The sequence below is a fragment of the Amblyomma mixtum genome, chromosome 7, assembly GCF_055824585.1.
Source record: "Amblyomma mixtum isolate Tamu chromosome 7, ASM5582458v1, whole genome shotgun sequence".
Lineage (NCBI taxonomy): Eukaryota > Metazoa > Arthropoda > Arachnida > Ixodida > Ixodidae > Amblyomma > Amblyomma mixtum.
In genome coordinates, this window is record NC_143018.1 from 55,636,552 (window position 1) to 55,658,694 (window position 22,143).

The 22,143-nt window shown below is 48.3% G+C and overlaps 1 protein-coding gene across 1 annotated transcript in view; it reads left to right on the top strand.

Annotated features, from left to right (window-relative positions):
* LOC149336128 (uncharacterized) overlaps positions 1-22,143 on the top strand; it is a 99,540-nt gene that overhangs the window by 61,530 nt on the left and 15,867 nt on the right. The window contains exons 12-15 of the mRNA XM_089554081.1: positions 5,768-5,780; positions 5,914-6,116; positions 14,335-14,447; positions 22,008-22,086. Of these exons, the coding sequence (XP_089410207.1) occupies positions 5,768-5,780; positions 5,914-6,116; positions 14,335-14,447; positions 22,008-22,086 (408 nt within the window). The remainder of the gene's footprint in view (positions 1-5,767; positions 5,781-5,913; positions 6,117-14,334; positions 14,448-22,007; positions 22,087-22,143) is intronic.

Below are 22,143 nucleotides of genomic sequence, written 5' to 3' on the forward strand. Positions count from 1 at the left end.
GGGATAGATGGGTTTGACTGACACGCCCAAACCATGTGGAAGGTGTCAGCCACCTCCCCACAGAACTGGCACGCGCCATCAAAGGATGTATTGAAATGTTTAAGCACCGCCGGGCACAGTACAGTGTTAGTAAGAATTTTGATGAGGAGGCGCTCGTCAGCGCGATCCAGACCCTTACAAGGGGCCGGGTAGCGCCGGTGCTCCTCCTTGTAGTAATCGGTGATTTGTTTGTATGTAATGGCCAGATTGTCTGATTGGGAGTACCCTTCCAAGGACAGGGAGATAGCCCGGGGAGAGAGTGCGCGGGCGGCCTGATCGGCCTGTTCGTTTCCCTGGAGTCCCTGGTGACCGGGGGCCCAAATCAGGTTGCGTGGAGTTGGATCTTCAGATCGACAGCTATGTTCCAGTATGCGCCAGGCAAGCGGGGGAGCCCAGCCAAACTCGTAGTTCCGACAGGCCCCTCGCGAGTCGGTGATGATGTGTTTCGACTTGGGAGTAGTGAGAGCCAGAGCAATGGCAATCTCCTCCGCGTGTGTTGCGCTGTAGGCTTTGAAAGTGAGCCCGTTGACTGTGTTTGTGTTGTGTACGACTGCGGCCTCACCGCGGTGTTTCCACCCAGCGCACTGTTGACGTGGGTAAAGGTAAAGAGCCGCGCAAGACTAAGTTGCGTGTCTGCGGTGACCACGTTTTGATTCAGTCAAGAGCCAGCATGTTTGCTACCGTCCAGTGCGATAACTGCTCAATGTCTGAGCAGCAAAACAGCTATTATGTACTATGAATAGCCCAGCGAATGCGATGGAAAGCACGTGTTGTCCGAAAACATTGCATCAGTGGCGGCACCGACCATGCCCATAAAATCGATTTGAACGCGAACCTCCGACTAACCAAAAAGTTGACTGGGGAGAAAAAGGGACTCTCCAAACGACAGTTTTACCACGCCGTCCAAAGTTAGACACCACTCACAAAGTACCCAAATATATTCGACGAAACGCCTTAAGGGATCTCTCAGAAAGAACGTACCGGCATTCACCTGCAAGTTCAAAAACCTCTCCAGTACGACATCATACAGCCGTGGACGAGCACACGGCGTCACCTGTTGTACTGGCCACGACGAACTAACCCCAGGGCTATATGTTGATTACAGGTGTTTAAAGAAAGTCACCAGAAAAGGCGCGAATTCTCTTCCGCGCTCTGACTCCCGGTACCGGCTGGGCCACCCCACGTGCTTCTCGTATCTACATTTACCCAGAGGCTATTAGCAAGTCGATGTGGGCGAACTTGATCGGAAGATGCCAACCTTATTACCCTGGATGGTTTGTACTAATTGTGGGTGCTAGTTTTCTGTCTCCTCAAGCAAAGCGTCCTCCGCTTTCTGGGCCTCAGTAGTTGTTATAGGCGTTGTGTGGAGAACCACCGGATACCTGAGATGGCTGAGCACCAAAAGATGCAGAACCGTTTTCTGCACACAGACGCAAGCAGCGTAGGACTCGACGCATTCCATGTGCGGTGGCAGGATGGTCTCGAGCGAGTTATCGCTCCAAACTTTATCATGGTCCGAGGCGAAAAAATCTGCCACCGATAAAAAATGTAGCAGTTGTAAGGGCAGTGACGAAATTTCGCCCATACTTGTATGGCCGTTGTTTCTGGGTCGTCAAGGACTACAACTCGCTCTGCTGACCCGCGAACCGTAAAGAGTTTTCAAGACGACTTGCACACTGAAGCCGTAACAAGATTCGATGTCACCATTGTCTCTAAATGCGGAAGGAAGCAAGGGATGCAGACTATTTCTCGTGCTCCTATCAAAGACAATAGACTTGACCCCGAATACGATTGTTTTTCTTGGCGGTACCTCGACGTCCGTCCTCGCTCAACAACGAGACGACACTGAACTTCCGATACTCATTGAGCTTATTGAAAGAGGGGCTCAGTCCGCCCCTCCTTCGCGATTTGTCTCGCGCAGACTGTCGTCACTTTCTTTACGAGTCGGCGTTTGTTATAACTAAGGCCCAAGGGTAGGTATGTCTGTTCGGTGTACCTACGGCAGTTTGCGGCGAAGTCCTGCCGGCATGGCATAATTACCCATTTTCTGGGCACGTGGATATTTTGGGGAATTGGGCACTGACATGGGAATGCTAGTTGCCCCGGCTTGCATCAGTGGTGAAGCGCTCCCTAACGCCATCATCAAGGCTGTTTTTTCTCTTTCCTAAACTGCCCACCGCTGTTCTAACAAGTCGGCATGCATGTATTCAGCCGATTTCCCAGGTTCACGCTAGACAATTGGTATATTGTGGACATCACAGGCTATTTAAGACGGTATTGGGAACCAAGTGTCTTTCGAGTGGTAGCGCTGCTGAAATTTCGGCCTTTATTCACGCATTGTCCTTCCCCATGAACCCACCGTCATTTTAACTTACAGGGGAACAGCGTTTGCGTCTTAGCGCTTATGCACTATTGAAATGAGAGGCAAACATCTCCTGAAAACAACCGCGCTTACCATCCTCAAAGGAGCAGCCAAAGAGAACGGCGCAACAAGGCGCTGGCCGACGTGATTTCAATGTATAACGACTATGACCATCGGATATGGAAGCAGTACCCTCTTATGTCACCTTTGCATGCAGCATTGCGACCAGAGAGACAACGCTATTCGGACCGTTATTTTTGTGCATAGCCGCGAAGCGAGAACCATGGACTCAACGCTGCTTCCAGAACGTGCTCACTCTTCTGTTGCGGGTGCTGCCAAAATTGATAGTCGTGCCGAGACTCCACGCCAGCTCGCTTGACAGCACATCTGGCACGAACAATCAACCTCGCATACACGGAGATGTGTTACACTTCGGTGAACAAGTCTGTGTGTGGGGCCCAGTCTGCATGGGAGGGCTCTCTGAACAGCATCTTCGCCGATACTATGGTCCATCGACGTGCTCAGTCAACTCAGCGAGGTTCACTAAGAAATTCTCCGCAAAGAGACGGCCGACCTTCGACGTTGTCCACGTGGCCAGGATGAATCCTTAAGGCTCCTGATTCCCGTCGCTCGGAATGCGGCACAGAGTCCTGTCTTCCTGACGGCAGGAGTAATGTCGTACTACACACGTGTAGCAACGCCATAACGTGGCCGAACTCTATTATCTAGCATTTTGGAAGCCTTGGGCATGCTTGCTAACGGCTTATGGTTTTGGTGTTCTTCCTCACTGAAGCTCCCTAGTGCCTGGTTCGTGCAGCACGTTCAACTAAATATTCCTTCATACGTGAACCATTTGACGTGACAATATTGCCAGGTTTCGGTTTCCTCACTCATTCCTCATGTGTTTGAGTGTATAAAAATATTTTAAGCGAGAACATTTATTTCTATCGGGATTTCATTTCTCACCTAGGACCTGACAATCGATCGCACTAATTTAGGTATTTGCTCTTTCTGCTACATGTTCTTCACCGATAATATAGATACGCAGATTAGCTTTCATGCCTTCAAAATATATATCGATGTTACCATTTGATCGCTACCGTCCAAAACGCGAATGAAGCGTGAACTTTGCAAACAAACAGATAGATTACATCATGTGTTCCGTGAAACAGCATGGACATGGATTATAGACATCTTCTGAGCCTCCTATCAGGAAACAAAAGCTTCATTTATTGAGTTTGTTGAAGAGCAAGACAGCACTCATATTCCTGACTGCTCGGGCGGCTTTGGCGATTCTCAAGGAGTGAGGGCGACTAAGACCTCAGTTAGCACCACCTACAGATATCATGTAGTGGTGACTGTAGTCCGAATTGCAGAAAGACATCAGGCTCATTTTAAAGCTGGTAGCAAACTTTATAGATAAAGCGCGTAAAGTTACTACATCCTGGAACAACGCATAATCGGCACCAGCTGGAGGCGATCAATCGGGATAAATCTGGGCGCGTATTACATGACTAGATTCGCGGCAATTTGATGTGCCGGTATAAACTCTGAGGGAGACCAAATATAGCATCAACCATGCCCATGAGCTCCGTGTAGCGTAAGAAACCTGCTGCATAATAACTCAGTATTTGCTCTCCATTCCAACAAATTTATAGTAGCCTTCATGTCTTCGATATATACTTAGATGTTAAAAATTGATTGTTTGCACCCAGTACGCGAAAAAACGTGCAACCTATGGAAACCACTAGCTTACATCAGATGCGCCGCTGAACAGCATGGACATGGTTAATAGCGAGACTTTCTGACCCTGTCCTTAGGAAATAAAAGCTTCACTTTTTCAGTTCGTAGAAGACCGGGACCACTTTATATAGTGCCTGAACTTTCATTCGATAGTAAATGCTAGATTTCCACAGTGCGTGCAATCCGGTTCATACCCGTTTTCGCATCTGTGCTAGAAAAATTACGTGGCTGAGAAACATGCCTCTTGTGCGGGTAAATTTTTATATTCCATAATAGGAGTGACTTGACTAGGAGCAGGTTCCACGTGCTTAGGACTGACGATTTGAAAACTTAAAATGGTTAAAAATGGTTAGATGGTCCCCCTACAATCATATACATGCCGACTTGTTTTCTTTCACCGTGATCAGGAAGAGTTACATCTCATGTGTTTAATTACGGACCGCCTGAAAAAAGCCGGTCCCTGCTTTAACGCACTTTATGAAGGTTCGCCACAGTGCGTGGACACGCGCACGTCTTTCATCGTTTCATCCTACACTTACGTTGACTAATGTATTCATTTTTTTCAGCGGTGCTGTCCTGTGTTTTTAAAGGCGGTAGCCGATTTTATGTCCAGACTGCTGGGATTCTTGAATTGTGCTTAAGAATTATTGGTCCGACTTCGATTAGGCCTGACGGAAAACTTCAGCTAAGTAAGTATCTGACGGCGAGGATGCAAGTTTTCAGTTTTGAAATGATACACTGGACATTGAGAATGCATCGAGCATTCTGTGGTATTCGCCTACGACCGCTGGATAGTTTCGAACTGAATTTCTCCTGTCATACTGTTTCCGTTTTTTCTGTTTCCTCATATATGCGGATGGTCACTGTATGTGTTACGTTCACTGATCTCTGGGAGTCCTCCTCATTACACAGTGGTGCAGCGGTTAAGCTATGTGCCACTACTCTGCGATAGCAGATGCTCCCAGCGGAGAGCTTCGTGCAGCTTAGGTTGCTTTTCCCGACTGACCAATCATTAATTTACCTGCCACCTGACATGGTGAGAAGTTTTCTTAGTATCTGGTGGGTAGGTTGGGGTGACACCGCAAGGTCATGCGACCTAGGTGGCCGACCTGCCTTCAAGTTGCTCTTTCGCAGCCACCTGCCAGGGTCATGCCCCTGAACCGTCGCTCACAACGTCGATTCCGACAGCGGACCTTCTTTCAACGGTGCTCGTAACGCTGTCACGTTAACAGGAAGCTCTTTTTCCATCAGTATAGTTTACGACACGAGCGTGACGCGGCCGGACACAACAGGACATTGCTCGAGTAATGACCGAGGACGAATATTTAGAATTTAAGGTTTTGGCAAAATACGAAAACCGCGTTTGCTAAGAACACCAGTTTCACTAAAAATAGCACACCAAATTTGCAATGTGTCGAGCCTTAATGAAATTAGGCGTGACGCAAGTGTAGTTTTAAACAAAGTGGATTGCGAAAGTTGTCCATTTCTTCTACTCAAGCGTTTCTCCACACAGGGGAAGATCTGGGAGTGTCGGCAATAATAGTTTAAATTGACAATCTCTGTGGCGACTAGCCCTGAATTAGCAGGTTGTAAATAAACCAAGACTTCTGTTGAATGTTGCAGCCCAAGCACGGAGGTTGTATGCTTTCACCGAGTGCTGCCGCCGAATTTTCGCCACTTTAATACACAGGTTCGCAAAGAGGCGAGAAGAGCTCATTCGGGCTAAAAGGGGTCTGAAAATGTAAATATCTTTCCGGTTTTATTTTCAGATATAAAGGACGACGACCTTGACTTGCGGACCAGGTACCACCACAGATTTTTTTTCACCTATTACCCTGGTATCCGATCTGTTTGGAAGAATAATGCAAGGTTTTTTGAGGAAAACAAAGTCCATGAGTATTACAAAACTGCAGGAGGCTACGGCTTTATGGACATTTCATTGAAGGAGCTCCTTGACACTGGAATCTTACAAGTAAGTATACAACTGCTAACTTTGGTCGCTCTTTCTCCAAATGGGAATCACGTAATGCGTCCCTGCTTGAAGTGGCGAAGCGGCTTCCCTCCTACTACCACAGCCTCTTCCTAGGCACGCATGCATGCATGAAGTCGAGCGCTATATGGACCAATCCGAGAACGTGAACCGCCACACATATTTGCAAAGAAAGTGGAGGTTGAGGTACAGAGACAAAATTTCGAATGCAAACAGATAATGCAATTTGTTTCAAGGCTGTAAGGGGATGCCTTGTTGAAAGTTTTGATTGTCGTCCGAAGAGGCCTTCGGCAATCCCGCCTGAATAGACACCCCCCCCCCCCCCCCCTAGCAGCTCAGGTAATGAGCCTAATATTTGTAATGCACTGGGAAAACTGGTCCTACAAAGGGCCAGAGTGCTACCATCCGTTTTCTCTATTGGACCGACTACCTGTGCTGCTTGGGGACTTTCGCCAAGAGCGTTCGCGTCATTGAGCCCAGTGGTAACTCAGAACAACCAGTGTTTGCCGACGATGCCGACTTGATCAGATTGTTATAGAAACTGCCGCTGCAACGCCATGGTGCAACATCGTCTCAGATTAACCCTGTCCTTCGCCTGATGCAGCCACCGTACACCCGCAAACATCATAACCTCAACCGCGCACCTCATATTCCGCCGCTCCCTGCTATGCTTGCCTTCTGTTGAAATCTACTCTGTTACCCTTAAGGACCACCGGTTCTCTTACTTCTCATTATACACCGCGCTCAAGCCCATTTCTTCCTCTGGATTACGAGTAGTGTGTCACTGACCCGCGTTTCTTCCGCCACCCACTCTGCCCGCTTACGGTCTTATAACGTTAGCTATCATTTGTGCATTCCATTAGCTATCTTCATTGCCCTTAACTTCAGTTAAGCCCTTTTTTTAAGCAGAAGCATAGCATGAGAAACGCTCACGTCAATGCGTCACGTTTTTCTTCCTAAGTGGTCAACATCGAGCCTAGAGTTCAGCCCTCTAAGTTTCACAGCGATAGCCAACAGATGAACTAGCACTGGGCCTGTTTTGTACTTAAGTTTGAACGGGTTATCCTCCCATCCCGGGGGATCACTTGCGGCCAAGGAGTGAAAGTTATACGAATAACATTTCTACAGCGCTGATGTTCTGATATTTCTGTCAGCTCGTGTTCTGGCTCAGTAATGTGCTCATACTTCCCGTATGAGCAGGGGTTGTAAAAAATCCGCGTAGCCGCGGGACTAAACAAATATGTAAATGCAGGAATTATTTTGACTTCGTAGGCGCCGTGGTATCTCAGTGTTCATGGCGCTCGGCTGGTAAACTGAAGGACGCTGAAGGCTGGTGGCTGAAGGATGCGAGCTAGGTCCTGACTAGGAGGTCGGATTTCGATAGAGGCGAATTACTAGACGGTGGTGGTGGTGGTGGTGAAAACTTTTATTTTGTGAAAAAGAGTTTGGGAGCCACAGAGTGGCCCCGCTACATAGTCGGCGTCCCTAGTCCGGGACACCGCATGACGAGGCCCCGTCTCTCGCCCGTTTCACCAGAGCCCTTTGGGACTCAAGCGAGGAGCAGTTGAGGAGGGCAGTCTCCCATGCCTCTCTGGAAGGGGTAGGGGAAGGGGGAAGGTAGGGATTTTGAGTACATGCCCACACCATGTGGAAGATATCACAGGTCTCTCCACAGTGTGGGCATCGCCCATCCGTGTTAGGATCGTAATGTTTTATTATTGCAGGACAGAGTAGAGTACCTGTCTGCAGGCGCCTTAAAGTTCGCTCCTCCGTCTTACTCAGCCCTTTTGCCGGGGCCGGGAAAAGGCGGTGGTTGTCGCTATAATGTGTTAATATTTCCCTCAATCGCAGCAGCGGCTGGTTAGTCTCCGAGCCAGAAGAGCTGGGACGAGGAGCCCGGTGAGTAAGCGCTCAGGCAGCCGCGTCAGCGGCCTCATTACCTCGTAAGCCCTGGTGGCCAGGAGCCCAAATGATTCGTTTGGGTGTTGGATCAGTGGCAGTCCGTCGTAGAATACAAGCAGCTAAGGGGGAGATCTCTCCTGCCAAGTAATGTTCACATGCTTTTCGGGAGTCCGTGATGATTATTCTCGAATTGGCGTGGGCGGCAGCAAGCGCTATCGGTACTTCCTCGGCCCGCATTGAATTCGGGGCTCGAAAGGAGAGTCCATCAACGTGCATTTCCTGGTGAACGACAGCGGCCGAGTAAAATCCCGTGGGCGATGGTCCGGGTCGGGAGCCGTGTTGTCTCTCGAGAGCCCAAGCCCGCGCTTGTCGTCTGTTTTGATGCATGTCGGTGTCCATGTTACGGGGGAGCGGGGAGACCCAGAGCATATGGCGCCATAGTACTGGGTTCGCTCCGTCTCCTCTGGGGTGCAGTCGTGTTGGATGTGTAAGCGGTTTAGCAGGCGGTGCCCAGAAGCCGTCTGCGTGAGCCGGTGTATTGGTTCACGAGGTGGGCCTCCCGCAGCTCCTGGTAGGAGTTTAGCACCCCCAATGCCTTGAGTTTGGCATTAGAGGTAGCCACCGGGAGATCCAGGGCTCGCTTAGTTGTCTTGCGAATGATGGCGTCTATTCGCGCCTCGTCTTGCTTAGTAGTGCGGAGATATGGCACGGCGTAGAGGATCCGGCTAGTCACGAAGGCATAGACGAGCCGAAGCGCGTCCCTGCCCCGCAGACCACCCCGCTTGTTGGAAACGCGGCGGATCATGCGCCCTACCTGTTCGCCTACTCTCTTGAGTTTCGCAATAGTGGAGTCCGGTCTGAGTCTCTGGTGAATGAAAAGGCCCAGAATACGGAGCTCCTCCACCTCTCTAATAGGACCTCCTGACAGAGAGATGTGTATTGCTGTCCTATCCTTTGGGTTCGCTCTGACATGCAGAAGCTCTGATTTCGCTGGAGCACATTAGAGCCCACACTCATTAGCATACGCATCGACTTTGGAAGCAGCCTGCTGAAGGCGGTCCTCCATGTCCCCAAGGCTCCCCTGAGTGGTCCAAATTGTAATATCATCTGCATATAACGCGTGTTAAATGCCTTCCACTCGGGCCAATTGGCTTGGGAGGCGCATCATAGCAATGTTGAACAGGAGCGGTGATAACACTGCTCCCTGAGGGGTACCCCGTGTTCCCATCATGTAAGGGCCGTATTCCTCGCCCTCAATCCGAAGAAAGGCCTGGCGATTAGACAAGAAATCTCCCTAGCCCCACAATCGGTAGAACTCAAGTTGGCCAGGATGCTTCCGTGTTTCACATTGTCGAAAGCCCCTTTTAGATCAAGGGCGAGGATGGCTTTGTCATTGTGTTGCATAGTTGTGGGTCGTATTACATCCCTGTGCAGCTGGAGAAGGACATCCTGTGCAGACATGTGAGGGCGAAACCCGAACATGGTGACTGCAAAGAAGCCCTTACTCTCCAGGTATGGAGAGAGGCGATCCCGTACCATCGTCTCCATAAGCTTGCCCGCACATGAGGTCACTGATATGGGCCTCAGGTTGTCTGTATTCACGACCTTACCTGTTTTAGGGATAAACGTCACAAGTGGCGTTTTCCACTCGGGAGGGAGTGGACGCCCGTCCCAGATCTGGTTGATGTATTCTAATAAATGAAGGTAGGCTGAGTCCGGTAGGTTCGCCAACAGGTTCACTGTTATGTGGTCCCGTCCCGGAGCCGTACCCCGGCGCATTTTTGCTTAAGGCCGCCTTAAGGTCGTGCAACTCAAAAGGGGCATTGAGTGTTTCATTAGGCCTGCTAGAGTACATGTACTCTGGCCCAGGCGGGTCCTCCATACGACAGAGATATCTGTCGCACAGAGTGTCCGCAAGTTGCGCCGTCGTACCTTGGAACCTTTGCAGAGCCCGCCGGAGCTGCTTTTGCGTCTCCCCTCTCGTTTAAGAGGGGTCGATTAGACTGCGAAAGACGCCACGTCCCCTTCGAGCTCATCTGATGAGCTGCGGCGTAGCAGCGTGCTGTCCAATTTGAATCTGAGAGCTCGGCAGCGTACGCTGCAGCCTGCTCTGTGAGTTTGGCTATGCGGTCGCGTAATTTGCGATTAGTTTTCTGCTTTTTCCACCGTTTAGTTAAGCTCCGGCGCGCCTCCCACAAATGCAGGAGGTGGGTGTCCACTGCGGGGATCTCTTCGGTGGTTTGTAGTGTTGTGACGTGTTGTTTCTGAATGTTGTATGTGTGGTTAGCCCACTCCGCGTAGCCGCCGGAAAATAGTACGGGAGGGATAGTGTGATTTCGGAATTTGTGCCAAATCGGTCAGCTTGGCCTGACCCCATTTTTTGCGCGCTGCCTTTGCCTCGAGTGTAATCCGGAGAAGGAGGTGATCGCTGCCTAGAGAATCTCCCAAGTTCTCCCAGGCAGCCGCTCTAGCATTTTTAACGAGAAAGGTCTGGACACGTGTCGCGGGTTACCGAATTCCCCACTCGAGTGGGATACGCCGGGTCCGTGAGCAACGTGAGGCTGAGGGTGGAGATGAGCTCCGCCAGCTTACGTCCTCTTGCCTGTTCGAAGTGGTAGCCCCAATGAAGGCTGGGAGCATTGAAGTCTCCAACGATCACTAGAGGCTCTTTGGCTGCCAATTTTATCGCGCGAAGGAAGATTTCATTGAAAGTTACGCGCGGCTTACGCGGAGGGCAGTATATGTTGAGGATATGTATTGACGGGTCGCGGCGTCTGAGGCAGTACTCGGACCATTGTATATTCTTGCTCGGTACTCAAGTCTAAGTCGACCTGAACCACAGTGTAAGCCTTATTCACCAGGATGCACGTAGAGGGGCCCCCCTGAAAGGTGCTGTAGCCTGATAATTTAGCGTCTATGCCAGGCTCCTACAGTGCAATTAGCGCCGGCATGTCACCTAGGGACTGCAGGTAAAGCTGGAGGTTTGACCGCTTTTTCCAAGCTCTGAAACCCCTGCAGTTCCATTGGATGATCTGGAATTTTTCAAAATTTTTAGAATTCCTATTACATCTGCTAGCCATCTTGTTGTATTTATTTAAGGGCGATCGGATTAGCTGTGGCCGGGAGCCGGCGTAACCCCAATGAGGGGCCGCACCGACCCACCAGCTGCCGAGCCTGAACCATGTTCCTCCACTGCCTGGCGGGAGGCTGTCTTACGTTTGAGGTGAGGGGATTCGCAGCTTGTGGCGTTCTTAATTTGGGTGCTGACCCAGGGCTGCACGGCTTTAAGGACCGAGTCAGTCACCTGGGCCATAAGGTCGGGAAGTGCTTGCGTTAAAGCTGCCTTGAACATGTCCTGGAAGGACTCGCCGACTGCCGACATGATTTGATTCGGAAGGGCCGCCACTTGCTCCTCCAGTTGCTCGGTTTGGCGCTGCAGTGCCTCTAGGCCGGCAACGCGACCAGTAGATCCAACTACCGTGTCCCCGCTATGTCGCGAGACGCTAGTGAGGCAAGATGTTACGTATGATCCGTCATCCTCGTCGTCTGGCTCAGCTTCTATTCATGAATTTTGCGCGCTAAAATTTGGTTCTGGCACCTGAGCTCCTCTACCTGCTGCTGTAGGGCGGTTTCGGTAGGGGAGGGACGGGTAGGGGCCCCGAGACTGCCCTACTCCAACTGCTCACCTGTGGTTTGACGGGTGTCAAGGGCGGGAAGTCCCTGGCGTTGAGGACCGGGAGCACCGCCTGGGTCGCGGACTTTCCTGGTTTCGATGGCCCGGCTTTGGCCTTGGTTTCCTGATCAGCTGGCGCTTTCTTGGCCTTGGGCGGAGGAGCCTGCTTGGGCCCCGTCTTTGTCTTCGATTTGGATCCTGATGGGGAGCTGGGTTTGATGGCTTTCCGGAACCGCCAGGCACAGCCAGGAGCTCCGGTAGGGTGGCCGCCTCCGCAGATGAGGCAGCTCGGAACACAGTCATGTTCCGCCGGGCCGTCAGGAGTGGCATCGGGAACCTGGACTCCGCAGCGTTTGCAGCGCCCTGGCTGCGTTCGCGGGCACGCATCGGCCCGATGACCCACTGTGCCACAGCGGTGGCATGCAGGCAGTCTTTTCTTGTACAGGCGAACAGGGAGCCGTTCGTAGCTGTACAACACTGTCCGTGGCACCTTACTCCCCGCGAAGGTGATCACCGCAACCAGGATTCCCCCCAGCTTGCGCACAGACACCACATTTGGTTCCGCACAGAGTTTTCTTTTAACGCTTTCAGATGTTTCATCAGGCGAAACACTCACGACGCCGCGACAGAACGCACCGGAGAGTTTGGGGTGTCCTCGGAACGGTAGCTCGCGTTCCCCAACCCGCACCACAATATCCCGGAGTAGCTTCTCCGCGGCGTCGACTGATTTCAACGCACATACTAGCACGTTTTGGTCCCAAACAGGCCACACCGCAAGTCCTGCATTTGCGTCGTCCCCGAGGATGCTGCGGATTGCAGCGCTGGCTTGTCCAGGACCAAAAGTTGCTCTTAGGTCGACCGTGTTTCGCGGTTTCAGCACCACGACGATGTCGTCTTTTTCGATACTCGGCGTGTACTGCGGCCGCCACCGGGGTTGCTTGGAGCGCTTCGAGGCTGCGTTCAGCGCACTCCCGCCCTGCGTATGCGTAGAGATAGCCGGCGCCTGTTGCTGGGTAAATTTGATGTATCGCAATTGATTGCGATCTATCACGGAGCCGACGCGGCATGCGACCGCTCCCGTCACCGACGCTCGCTCTACTAGACGGTACTGTGCGATGCAAGTCCACATTAAAAAACCTCAGGTTGTCGAAACTATCAGAAGCCCTCCACTACAGCGTTCCTAACAGCCTGAGTCAGTTTGAGATTTATTATGAGGGGTTAGTTTTTCGAATTGTTTTCATTCATCGCATGGATGGTGATTAAAAATTAAACAGAAACAAAGTCGTATAATTATGAAAACGCTAGACATAACACCCACTGGGCGATTACATCACTGACATACTCTGTGTGCGTTTCACAGCACGGCTTATTTTCCATTGTGATATAGTGCGCCAAGCCGCCTCTTCAAAGGCGCAGCAAATAGTGTGACGTCATAAGACCTTTCTTAGACAGGTACAGCTACCATGGGTATTTAGCCGCCATAACAAATGTTTCTAACCTGAAATTTAAGGTAGTTAATCTGAGTGACAATAGTGATGTCTGCAAACTCTCGTACGCGACCGAAGGATACCAGACTGATGATTTGGTAGCTTGGAGTTTGCAGGAATAATAAAAATAAAAGCTGATTGCTGCAAGGATTAGTGACGGAGAGCAAGTGAAGGTTACGAACCTAAGGCAGTCGAGGCAGCCAAATATCCAGAGCACTCCGCCCGCTTTTCAGACTCGTTAGGTCGTTCATTTCTTTCTGTTGTGAGACACTGTGTAAAAGCTATCCTGTCAGACACTGTCGCAACTGCCGTGTTGTGATCTCATATCTGTAGCTCAGAGTAAGCGCTGCGTTATGCTTTCTTACGCATACAGGACAACAGTTTAGGTATGACTAGCCTACCGCACATTCTCTGAAAGATTTGAGACTAATAATCTTTTACTATACAGAACATCGAAGACAGGAACGACAAGAAACATACCGTGCCTTTAATGACATCAGTGTACTACAGGCAGCTAAGCGCTGTGCATTTCCACGCTAATAATGCATAGCTAATAGTGAACCTCACGTACTAAGAACTCATGCCATGCGCCACATTTAAGGCACTCGAAGCAAATTACCCTACATGCACTATATTTAGGACAGTCAGAAGAAATTGTCTGTTTTTAAAGATTGCGATGGATGAACAAGTAATTAAAGTCGGTGTATTATTCAACTGGACATTATTTACTGCCCGTAGATATAGACTCCTCTACCTTAGCGCGCTTGATCTCAAAAAAGGACGCCAGCATCTCCCGTTCCTAGTCCCAAGCATCGGCCCTCACTGGTGGCCACTTCATTTGTTCGCACAGCATCATTCCATGGCCCTCACTGCTTCGTCTCTTGAAGCTATGCCTCATGCAACGATGCCATTGGGACTGTTTGGGCCTAGCAATACCTAATTTGATTCGGCGCATTGAGAGCTTTACTGCTGGTCTCGACCGCGATAAAGTGGGGAAGCGTTTTCACTTATAGCTATAGATCTTCATGACATGTACTTAGCGTTATGAATCACGTGGTCACAGCTGGCGTGTTGTGATGTGATGGCGTGATGTGGTGTTTGTTGCATATTCACTCAGAAGAAATTCAATTCCTCGCAGGCTTTCCTAACAAGCTTGAAAGGCGTCAAGAAGGACAAAATATTAATCGGAATGGAAATTGTAAGCATTGAAGAAAAAATTCTAAATCAAGCATCGTCAGCTATTTTCCAAAGGTGAGCAAAATATCTACACTTCACTGCGTAGTCTTGAGAGGCATTCAGCTATTCGTTTTGAAAGCTGAAAGCCTGTGTCGCTTTCGTAGGCAGCGAGAACGACACAGCTTGATTTATTCATTCTTCGATATCTAGTAAATGCGTGAGGAGTCGACCTATTTTTTCCTGTTTACAAGCCCAATTCAGGATATAATTATACTGGCACGCTTTACTGGGAAAGTGTTTTTCAGGAAAAAGTCGACGGCACTCATCGAGCACACAAGCTCGTGGTACTAGGTTGTCTTCAGGAGTATTCTCTAACTGTAGCTGAGGTATCCTGATTGCCGTCTGTTCAGCTTTTTACTGGTTTTGTTCCAAAGCTTCTTATAACCTCCGCCAAAGAAAGAGAATCAATCTCGGCCATGTGTTCGATGACGACGCTGCTCCCTACTAAAGAAATGCTTGCCCAGTGTCTTGTCTCGTCAGTTTCACATTTAGGCGCCCTATATTTGGTGAAGATTATACTCACGGGAGTTACATAAATCGGTGCGCACTTCTGGATACACACACCGCATCTTCGCATCACGGAATGAAGTCAGAATGCATCTATCGGCCTTCTACGCTTGTAAAAAATTTTCAGCACACATTAGAATTTTCGCATTCAGAAATTAATGTAAAAGCTGAAGAGATCCATAGAATGCATTCGTTGAATTTGGCATAGTCAGGGTGAATTTGGCGTAGTCAGGGCGTAGTCAGGCGTAGTCAGGCGTAGTCAGGCGTAGTCATGCAAAGGTGGGTTCTCATTGAAGTGGTCATTTTAAATTGCTTTTAATGCTGTTTGCTTATGACAGTCCTTAATATCGGGACATGTTCCAACAGAACGTTTCAAGAGCAAAAAGTGAAAGCGTGGATACTGGCCTAACACTCTCGAGCGCTGGCGACGTTAATGGTGCCCTGCTGCAAAGCTTTCCTGCGTTTAAAGTGATCGCATTGACATTGAAATAACGTTGTTTCAGCGAAGAAAAGACTGATGTTTGAAGTACTGGGCCAGCAGATGGGAATGTGCGCTGGGATGTGGTAACTGCAAAAAGATATAGGGAATGATATTCCCTTCGTCAGGGCAGGCTTAGAATGAATCGGTTTCGTCAGTAACACAGAACAAGCGAGGAGCTATAATCTCTGCCCTCGAAACAAACTAGAGAATGAGGGCAAGGGACAGTATAGTAGACAGCACGATAGCTCTCATGCGTCACCCTCTCACTCCTTCCCCTTCCCCACACACACACATACGAACACAGGATGCCGCTGGGTCCGAGTGGGCACCCCGTTTCAGGTATCCTGAGACGCTTGCGGCAGACATGTTCGAGAGACGACCAATACTCACTTGTTAACCGCCGCAACGGCAGCCTGCGACGGTTCCATCTGCGTATTTTTGCTTCATTTCTTCGCTTTGCTCTCCTGTCGGGCTTTTCTTCCAGGAAATCTGGCGCCCTTCTTCCCATAAATACACGACTGTTTCAACCCGTGGCCCGCGGTGCGCTTCCCATGAAAAAGCAGCATCAGTCGGGTAAAATACCGAACTATCCCGAGCGCGCAATAGGAAGGCAAAGACGAATTTGGGGGAACAAAACAATAGGAGGGAAGAGCAGAAAGTATTAACACAAAAAATATTTAAAGAACATATATAGCACATAAAATATTAACACATAAACACAGAAACTATTGATGAAATGTGGCGCCAAACAAATATCACATGGTGACCGTAATTTGATAAATCTTGGCGCAGTGCATGTGGTTTCGAGACTTGCATGCACGCGCAGGTTAATTCATTCTGAGATTTTGGAGTTAAGTCGATGCTGGTGTAAGTAAATAACAAATGACAAGGGATATGCATGATGGGTTTCAAAGCGCGACAAGACGGACACGAAAGGAAGAAACACACACAACAAGCGCTTACTAGCAACTAAAAACGTTTATTGCAACGCTGGGAATAAATAGGGGTCACGGAAAACATAAGAGCTAAAATATAACAAGACAGAAAAGAGATTAGCCGTTACTATCTAAAAACGCTCGTTCCGTCTCAGAGAGCAAAATTGAAGGCTCACTGACACAGCCCCTTGTCTTAGCAATATGATAGGCTTCTATGATTTCCCTAGTCTTCTGGTCGTGATGCGAAAAGATCACTGTCGTTTGATCCAAAAGGGCTTGGCAGGACTTATCTTTTTCCCAGTGCTTACGCACATGACTTGCCAGGTGCGTACCTGTGCCACTTCCTAAAGCCCGGCGATGTTCTGCGAGGCGCGTGTTAATGCATCGACCAGTTTGGCCGATATACACAGCCCCACATGACATGGGAATCATGTACACCACGTTCCTTTTGCATGTGACATAGGGGTTTTCGTGCCTGATTGCACATATTTTACGCGCACCAGCGTTTTGCTTTGAGGCCTTCTCTTCTACCGCACGACAAATCCTGCTCAGCTTATTTGGTGCTGAAAAAACCACATCGACACCGTAACGGGCAGCAAAACGCTGGTGCGCGTAAAATATGTGCAATCAGGCACGAAAACCCCTATGTCACATGCAAAAGGAACGTGGTGTACATGATTCCCGTGTCATGTGGGGCTGTGTATATCGGCCAAACTGGTCGATGCATTAACACGCGCCTCGCAGAACATCGCCGGGCTTTAGGAAGTGGCACAGGTACGCACCTGGCAAGTCATGTGCGTAAGCACTGGGAAAAAGATAAGTCCTGCCAAGCCCTATTGGATCAAACGACAGTGATCTTTTCGCATCACGACCAGAAGACTAGGGAAATCATAGAAGCATATCATATTGCTAAGACAAGGGGCTGTGTCAGTGAGCCTTCAATTTTGCTCTCTGAGAAGGAACGAGCGTTTTTAGATAGTAACGGCTAATCTCTTTTTCTGTCTTGTTATATTTTAGCTCTTTGTTTTCCGTGACCCCTATTTATTCCCAGCGTTGCAATAAACGTTTTTAGTTGCTAGTAAGCACTTGTCGTGTGTGTTTCTTCCTTTCGTCTCCGTCTTGTCGCGCTTTGGAACCCATCATGAATGTTTACGAACTTGCCCAACTTTCTGCCCTCCTTCAAGGGATATGCAGAAAAATGGAAATGAAAATGGCACGGAAAAGATAATTCCAACAATTTCGACTTTGATGGCGAGCACTACCGCCAAACAAGCGGTACTGCGATGGGCACAAACAATGGCACCTAGCTATGCCAGCACCTTTATGGCGTCAGTAGAAATTCCCTTCCTTGAGGAGCAGCCAAAAAAACTTTTCTACAAGCCTTTCCTAGACGACATCTTTTTTGTATGGCAACATGATGAAGCGAGCCTGTTGGACTAAGTTAATACCCTGCATCCCTCCATCAGGTTTACCCTCTGTATCTTCGACTCAAAGATTACTTTTCTGGACGTGGTAATATCGGTAGACAGTAACTGCCTTTCGACTACCCTATACAACATCTCCCTTTCCACAGTAGCCACCCGAAGCACTGCAAAACAAGTATTTCATATTCTCAGGCGCACAGATACCGAATAATATGTGCTATGGGGACTCTCAAGTCCGCTTTGTCACAACAGAAATACACGGGGGAAATAGTCGATGACGCTATTCAACGCGCTCGCAACCTAGACCGTTCTTCCATCTTGGCAGAAAAGGTGAAAAAAGTTATCAAAACAAACCTAATCCTTGCCTACTCCGCAACGGATCCCACGGTAAACATCTAAGCCGTCATTTTAACTTAATCAGACAGTAATAGGTTGTCACCACAGGTGGTCGAAATTTTCGGAGCCATTCACTACGGCGTCTCTCATAGCCTTAGTCGCTTTTGGACGTTAAACCCCATAAACCAAACCAAACTAATATTCAATGAACCGCTCCGAGTGGTGTACCGCAGGGACAAAAACTTGAGACATGCATGTCAATACGAAAACAAAGAAGAACGCTATCCGAGGTGGATGCCACCCATGCGGAAAAACCCGTTGCAAAGTATGTCCACAAATTTCAGACGCCAAACTGGCAAAATCCAAGTTTGATCGCTTTGTGTTTTATAGAAATGAAGACCTCGACTGCCCACGTGTCTATTGGCTTGAAACCGCTGCTTCTGGGTTCGAGCCAATCGGTACAACCTAAGATGTCATAAAATACGACGCCCACAGAATAACACTTTGTGTGCCGCGTTAAAAATAGATGGTTTGAGTGTAGTGACGCACAAATGTCGGACCACACATAGTCCATTGGAATGTGCGTTACATCGAAAACAAGGCCTCAGACTCATTCATGTGTTACGTGGACTTGGAATACATGGTAGGATACTTATATTGCCTTTTAAGCATATTTTCTATTCATAAATGCACCAAAATATGCAAGAAATATGTTCTTGAAATTTTATGCTTGGTATTCAAAATATATTCTTCAAATCTGCCAGAAATACCTCACTTAAAGCATGCTCCGAGTGCGTCTTTATCATCGTTATCATCATAGCAGGGACGCACTGTAGTGGCAAATTGCTGGAAGTTGCCTTTTGGGAAATCGAGTTTGCACGTCGGAAATGTATTAAAAGTGTACTTTCGTAAATACAAAATATGTCCAAAATACACCCCAATTCCAAAGAATGGGCAGTTCGCTTAAACATTTTTGCCGCACACTTTCAGCTACCTTAGAACAATCCAGTCCTCGAAATCATGTTTCGGGGAGCAGTCAGAACTCTTTTCTGTCGAGCTTCCGTTTATGGTAACTTTCAGCAAAAAAGGCAATCGCCACTTATTCACAACGTGTGCTGAACATGACAGAATTATACAGGCAGGGGCACCTTAGGCGCTTCCAAGCCCCAACATGCCAATGAAAGAGCCCCGACTGGCAAGGCCAACCGGCTTCCATAGACACCCATGTATTCATTGATACTTCGACTCCTGATCGATCCCTGAAGCAAGTTACCATTAGCAATTCGGTACAAGATTGCCCTCAGATTCTGACGCGACCAGTCCGCCTCTTGTGCGGTAATTCGGGGGCCCACAGTCTCACCGGGCAGGGTGAAGTGTCGTCTCTAGTGGGGTGTAACAAGGTCACCCAAATATCATGTTTAGATTGGTTGACGTCAGTTTTAGTGGGCATTTGCTGTGTGTAGAAATCATTCCCGTCCAAGCTCTGTCACGTGACCTTGTGATGTCACAATCTTCTTGATCGACAACTCCGCGTTTTCTCAGAAATGGGCTCCTTATGCTTATCGCTTATGACCTGCTTATTCGTTATAGTTCAGCTGTTGACAACATTGATCATTACAATGCATTCAGTGCAGCCGACTAGCCGACGTTTTTTAAGCCGAAGTGAATATATTTTTTTTAATGAATTCATATATATATATCGTGCATTTTTATAGTAATGTATTTAACACATATTTTTGTACATTCTTAATGCCATGTATCTGATTTCATGTACTTTCTGTATATTATGATGTATAATAAGTATACAAAGCAGGCGAAAGTTATGTTTCACATATTTGTAAAGAACTTCAAAATATTACTGCTTTATGGTTTATGGGGTTTAACGTCCCAAAGCGGCTCAGGCTTTGAGAGACGCCGTAGTGGAGGGCTCCGGAAATTTCGACCACCTGGGGTTCTTTAACGTGCACTGACATCGCACAGTACACGGGCCTCTAGAATTTTTCCTCCAAAGAAATTCTAGCCGCCGCGGCCGGGATCGAACCCGAATCTTTTGGGTCAGTAGCCGAGCACCATAACCACTGAGCCACCACGGCGCCCAAAATATTACTGCTAGCGTACTTAGGAAAAATTCATATTGGAATTAAATCACAGGGACAACGAATACACAATAATATGAAATTAATACAATACGTTCGAAATGCGTCTCTGGAACAGCCTTTTTTCGCTAAGGACGTTCAACTTAGTGCACAGATTAGAAACAACCCCACTAGAAACCGCATAGAAACAACCGTCCTGTTCCCTTACTCGTCCGTGTGGCCATTTTGCGCTCTCATGTCTTTCACAAATATGCACCAGCAAGCCCAGCTGCAAGTACTTCTTAACCACACTCCAGCCCACTGATCATGTGTGGGTGGGCACACCAATACGTTGTCTTGAACTTGGTGAAAAATTTTGGTCCTGGACTGCTGCGCACTTGGAAAGGCTTCTCAGGTCGTCCCTGATAAACAGAGGGTAATACAGGGGCCACACACGATCGGAAGCGATGCATGTTTTAGGGCGAAAGCCTTTAAAGCCGCATCGTTGTCGACAGGTTTTTAGCAGAAATGTCACGCTTTTTTCTAGTCGGACTAGAAAAAATATCTTTATGCAGGATGGAATTAGAAGCACCATCATTCCGTTCCGCAGCCGAGCTTGCTAATCGCTGCGCTACCCCCTGCCAATGTATAAGCAGTTCTCCTTGTCTAGGACGCTGGAGAATGTTGGAAGAAAGGCGTCGAATCAGACGGATGCCTCCAAAACGCCCTGCAATGTCTCCAGCATTTAGGATTCCCAAACAGTTGTGTACTTGACACCTTAACCATACATCAGTGACACATGCAGCAACACCGCGCTAAAGGATTTCTCCTCACTGCACATTAGGTCAACAAAGTGCCCCCCTGAATTTTTTCATGTGCTGTAGTCCTACGAGCTCTTTGGGACGCAATATAATGCCATCTATGAACTTAACTCCTGATTTCTATAAGAATTAAAGCTTAACGCATGATGGAGGTAATGCTTCGTAGACTTAAATACGGGTGACTCCCACAAACCTTAGTGTGCAGACGCTATGAGGCCCAGAGGTTGAACTTGAAGCATTATTGTTATTGTGAAGACCGTCACAAGGCTTCACATATGGTGCTTCAGATGGTGGTTGTATAAAGAAATTGCCATCCTAAAGGTGCACAAGGATTGTGACAGAGCTGATAGCGGAAGCTGTGGCTTAATTTCCATAGCTTGGTGTTGCTTAAGCGCACAGCACACGACCCCTTTTGAACGTCACCTCCACTGCACAGTAGCTGGCTCTTCCTTGTGCTTTGAAATGTGGATGGGTATGTGGCAATGATACTAGACTTGTTTCCTGAACAATGAGCGCGCAGTAATACAGCAGAAATTGGAGGGCTACGGACCGCGTGGCAAAAGCAGTGCACATTACCTACCTCAGGATATTAGCGAACTGTAAAGCACTCTCACCTGTTTTCTTCAAGGGGGGGCGGGGGGCAGCATAAGGATACCCCATCTGTGTACTCAGCCTACTGAAAAATTTGGATTCCGGCTCCCTCATAAAAAGTAGTTCCCTTTTGGACAAATACAGATATTAAACTCGAGATAAAAATATTTTTCTTGCATAAATATTTACTACCCGTGTCTCTTAATGCATCCCTTCTGAAACCAACCAAACCAGAGGTTTGGATTGATGCATGACAATGCGTTAAGATTGATACATAATATGCCGAGGAGCCTATCCGAATTTTATCAGTTGATCTCTGTTTGAAATGGCGGCATCATTTGAAATTTATTTCGCATGAGTTTAAAGTTCTCATTAAAATTCTTAATATTTTTTTATTGTCCCCAGAGTTGGACTCATCGTTGGATTACGAAAAGTAACTGGACAATGCATGAAAAAAGGTCTGTGGTATGAAGAAAAATATTTGGTAAGTAAAACTTCGCAGACGCCGCATATATCGCAAAATTTTCCGTGTAGGGCAGGC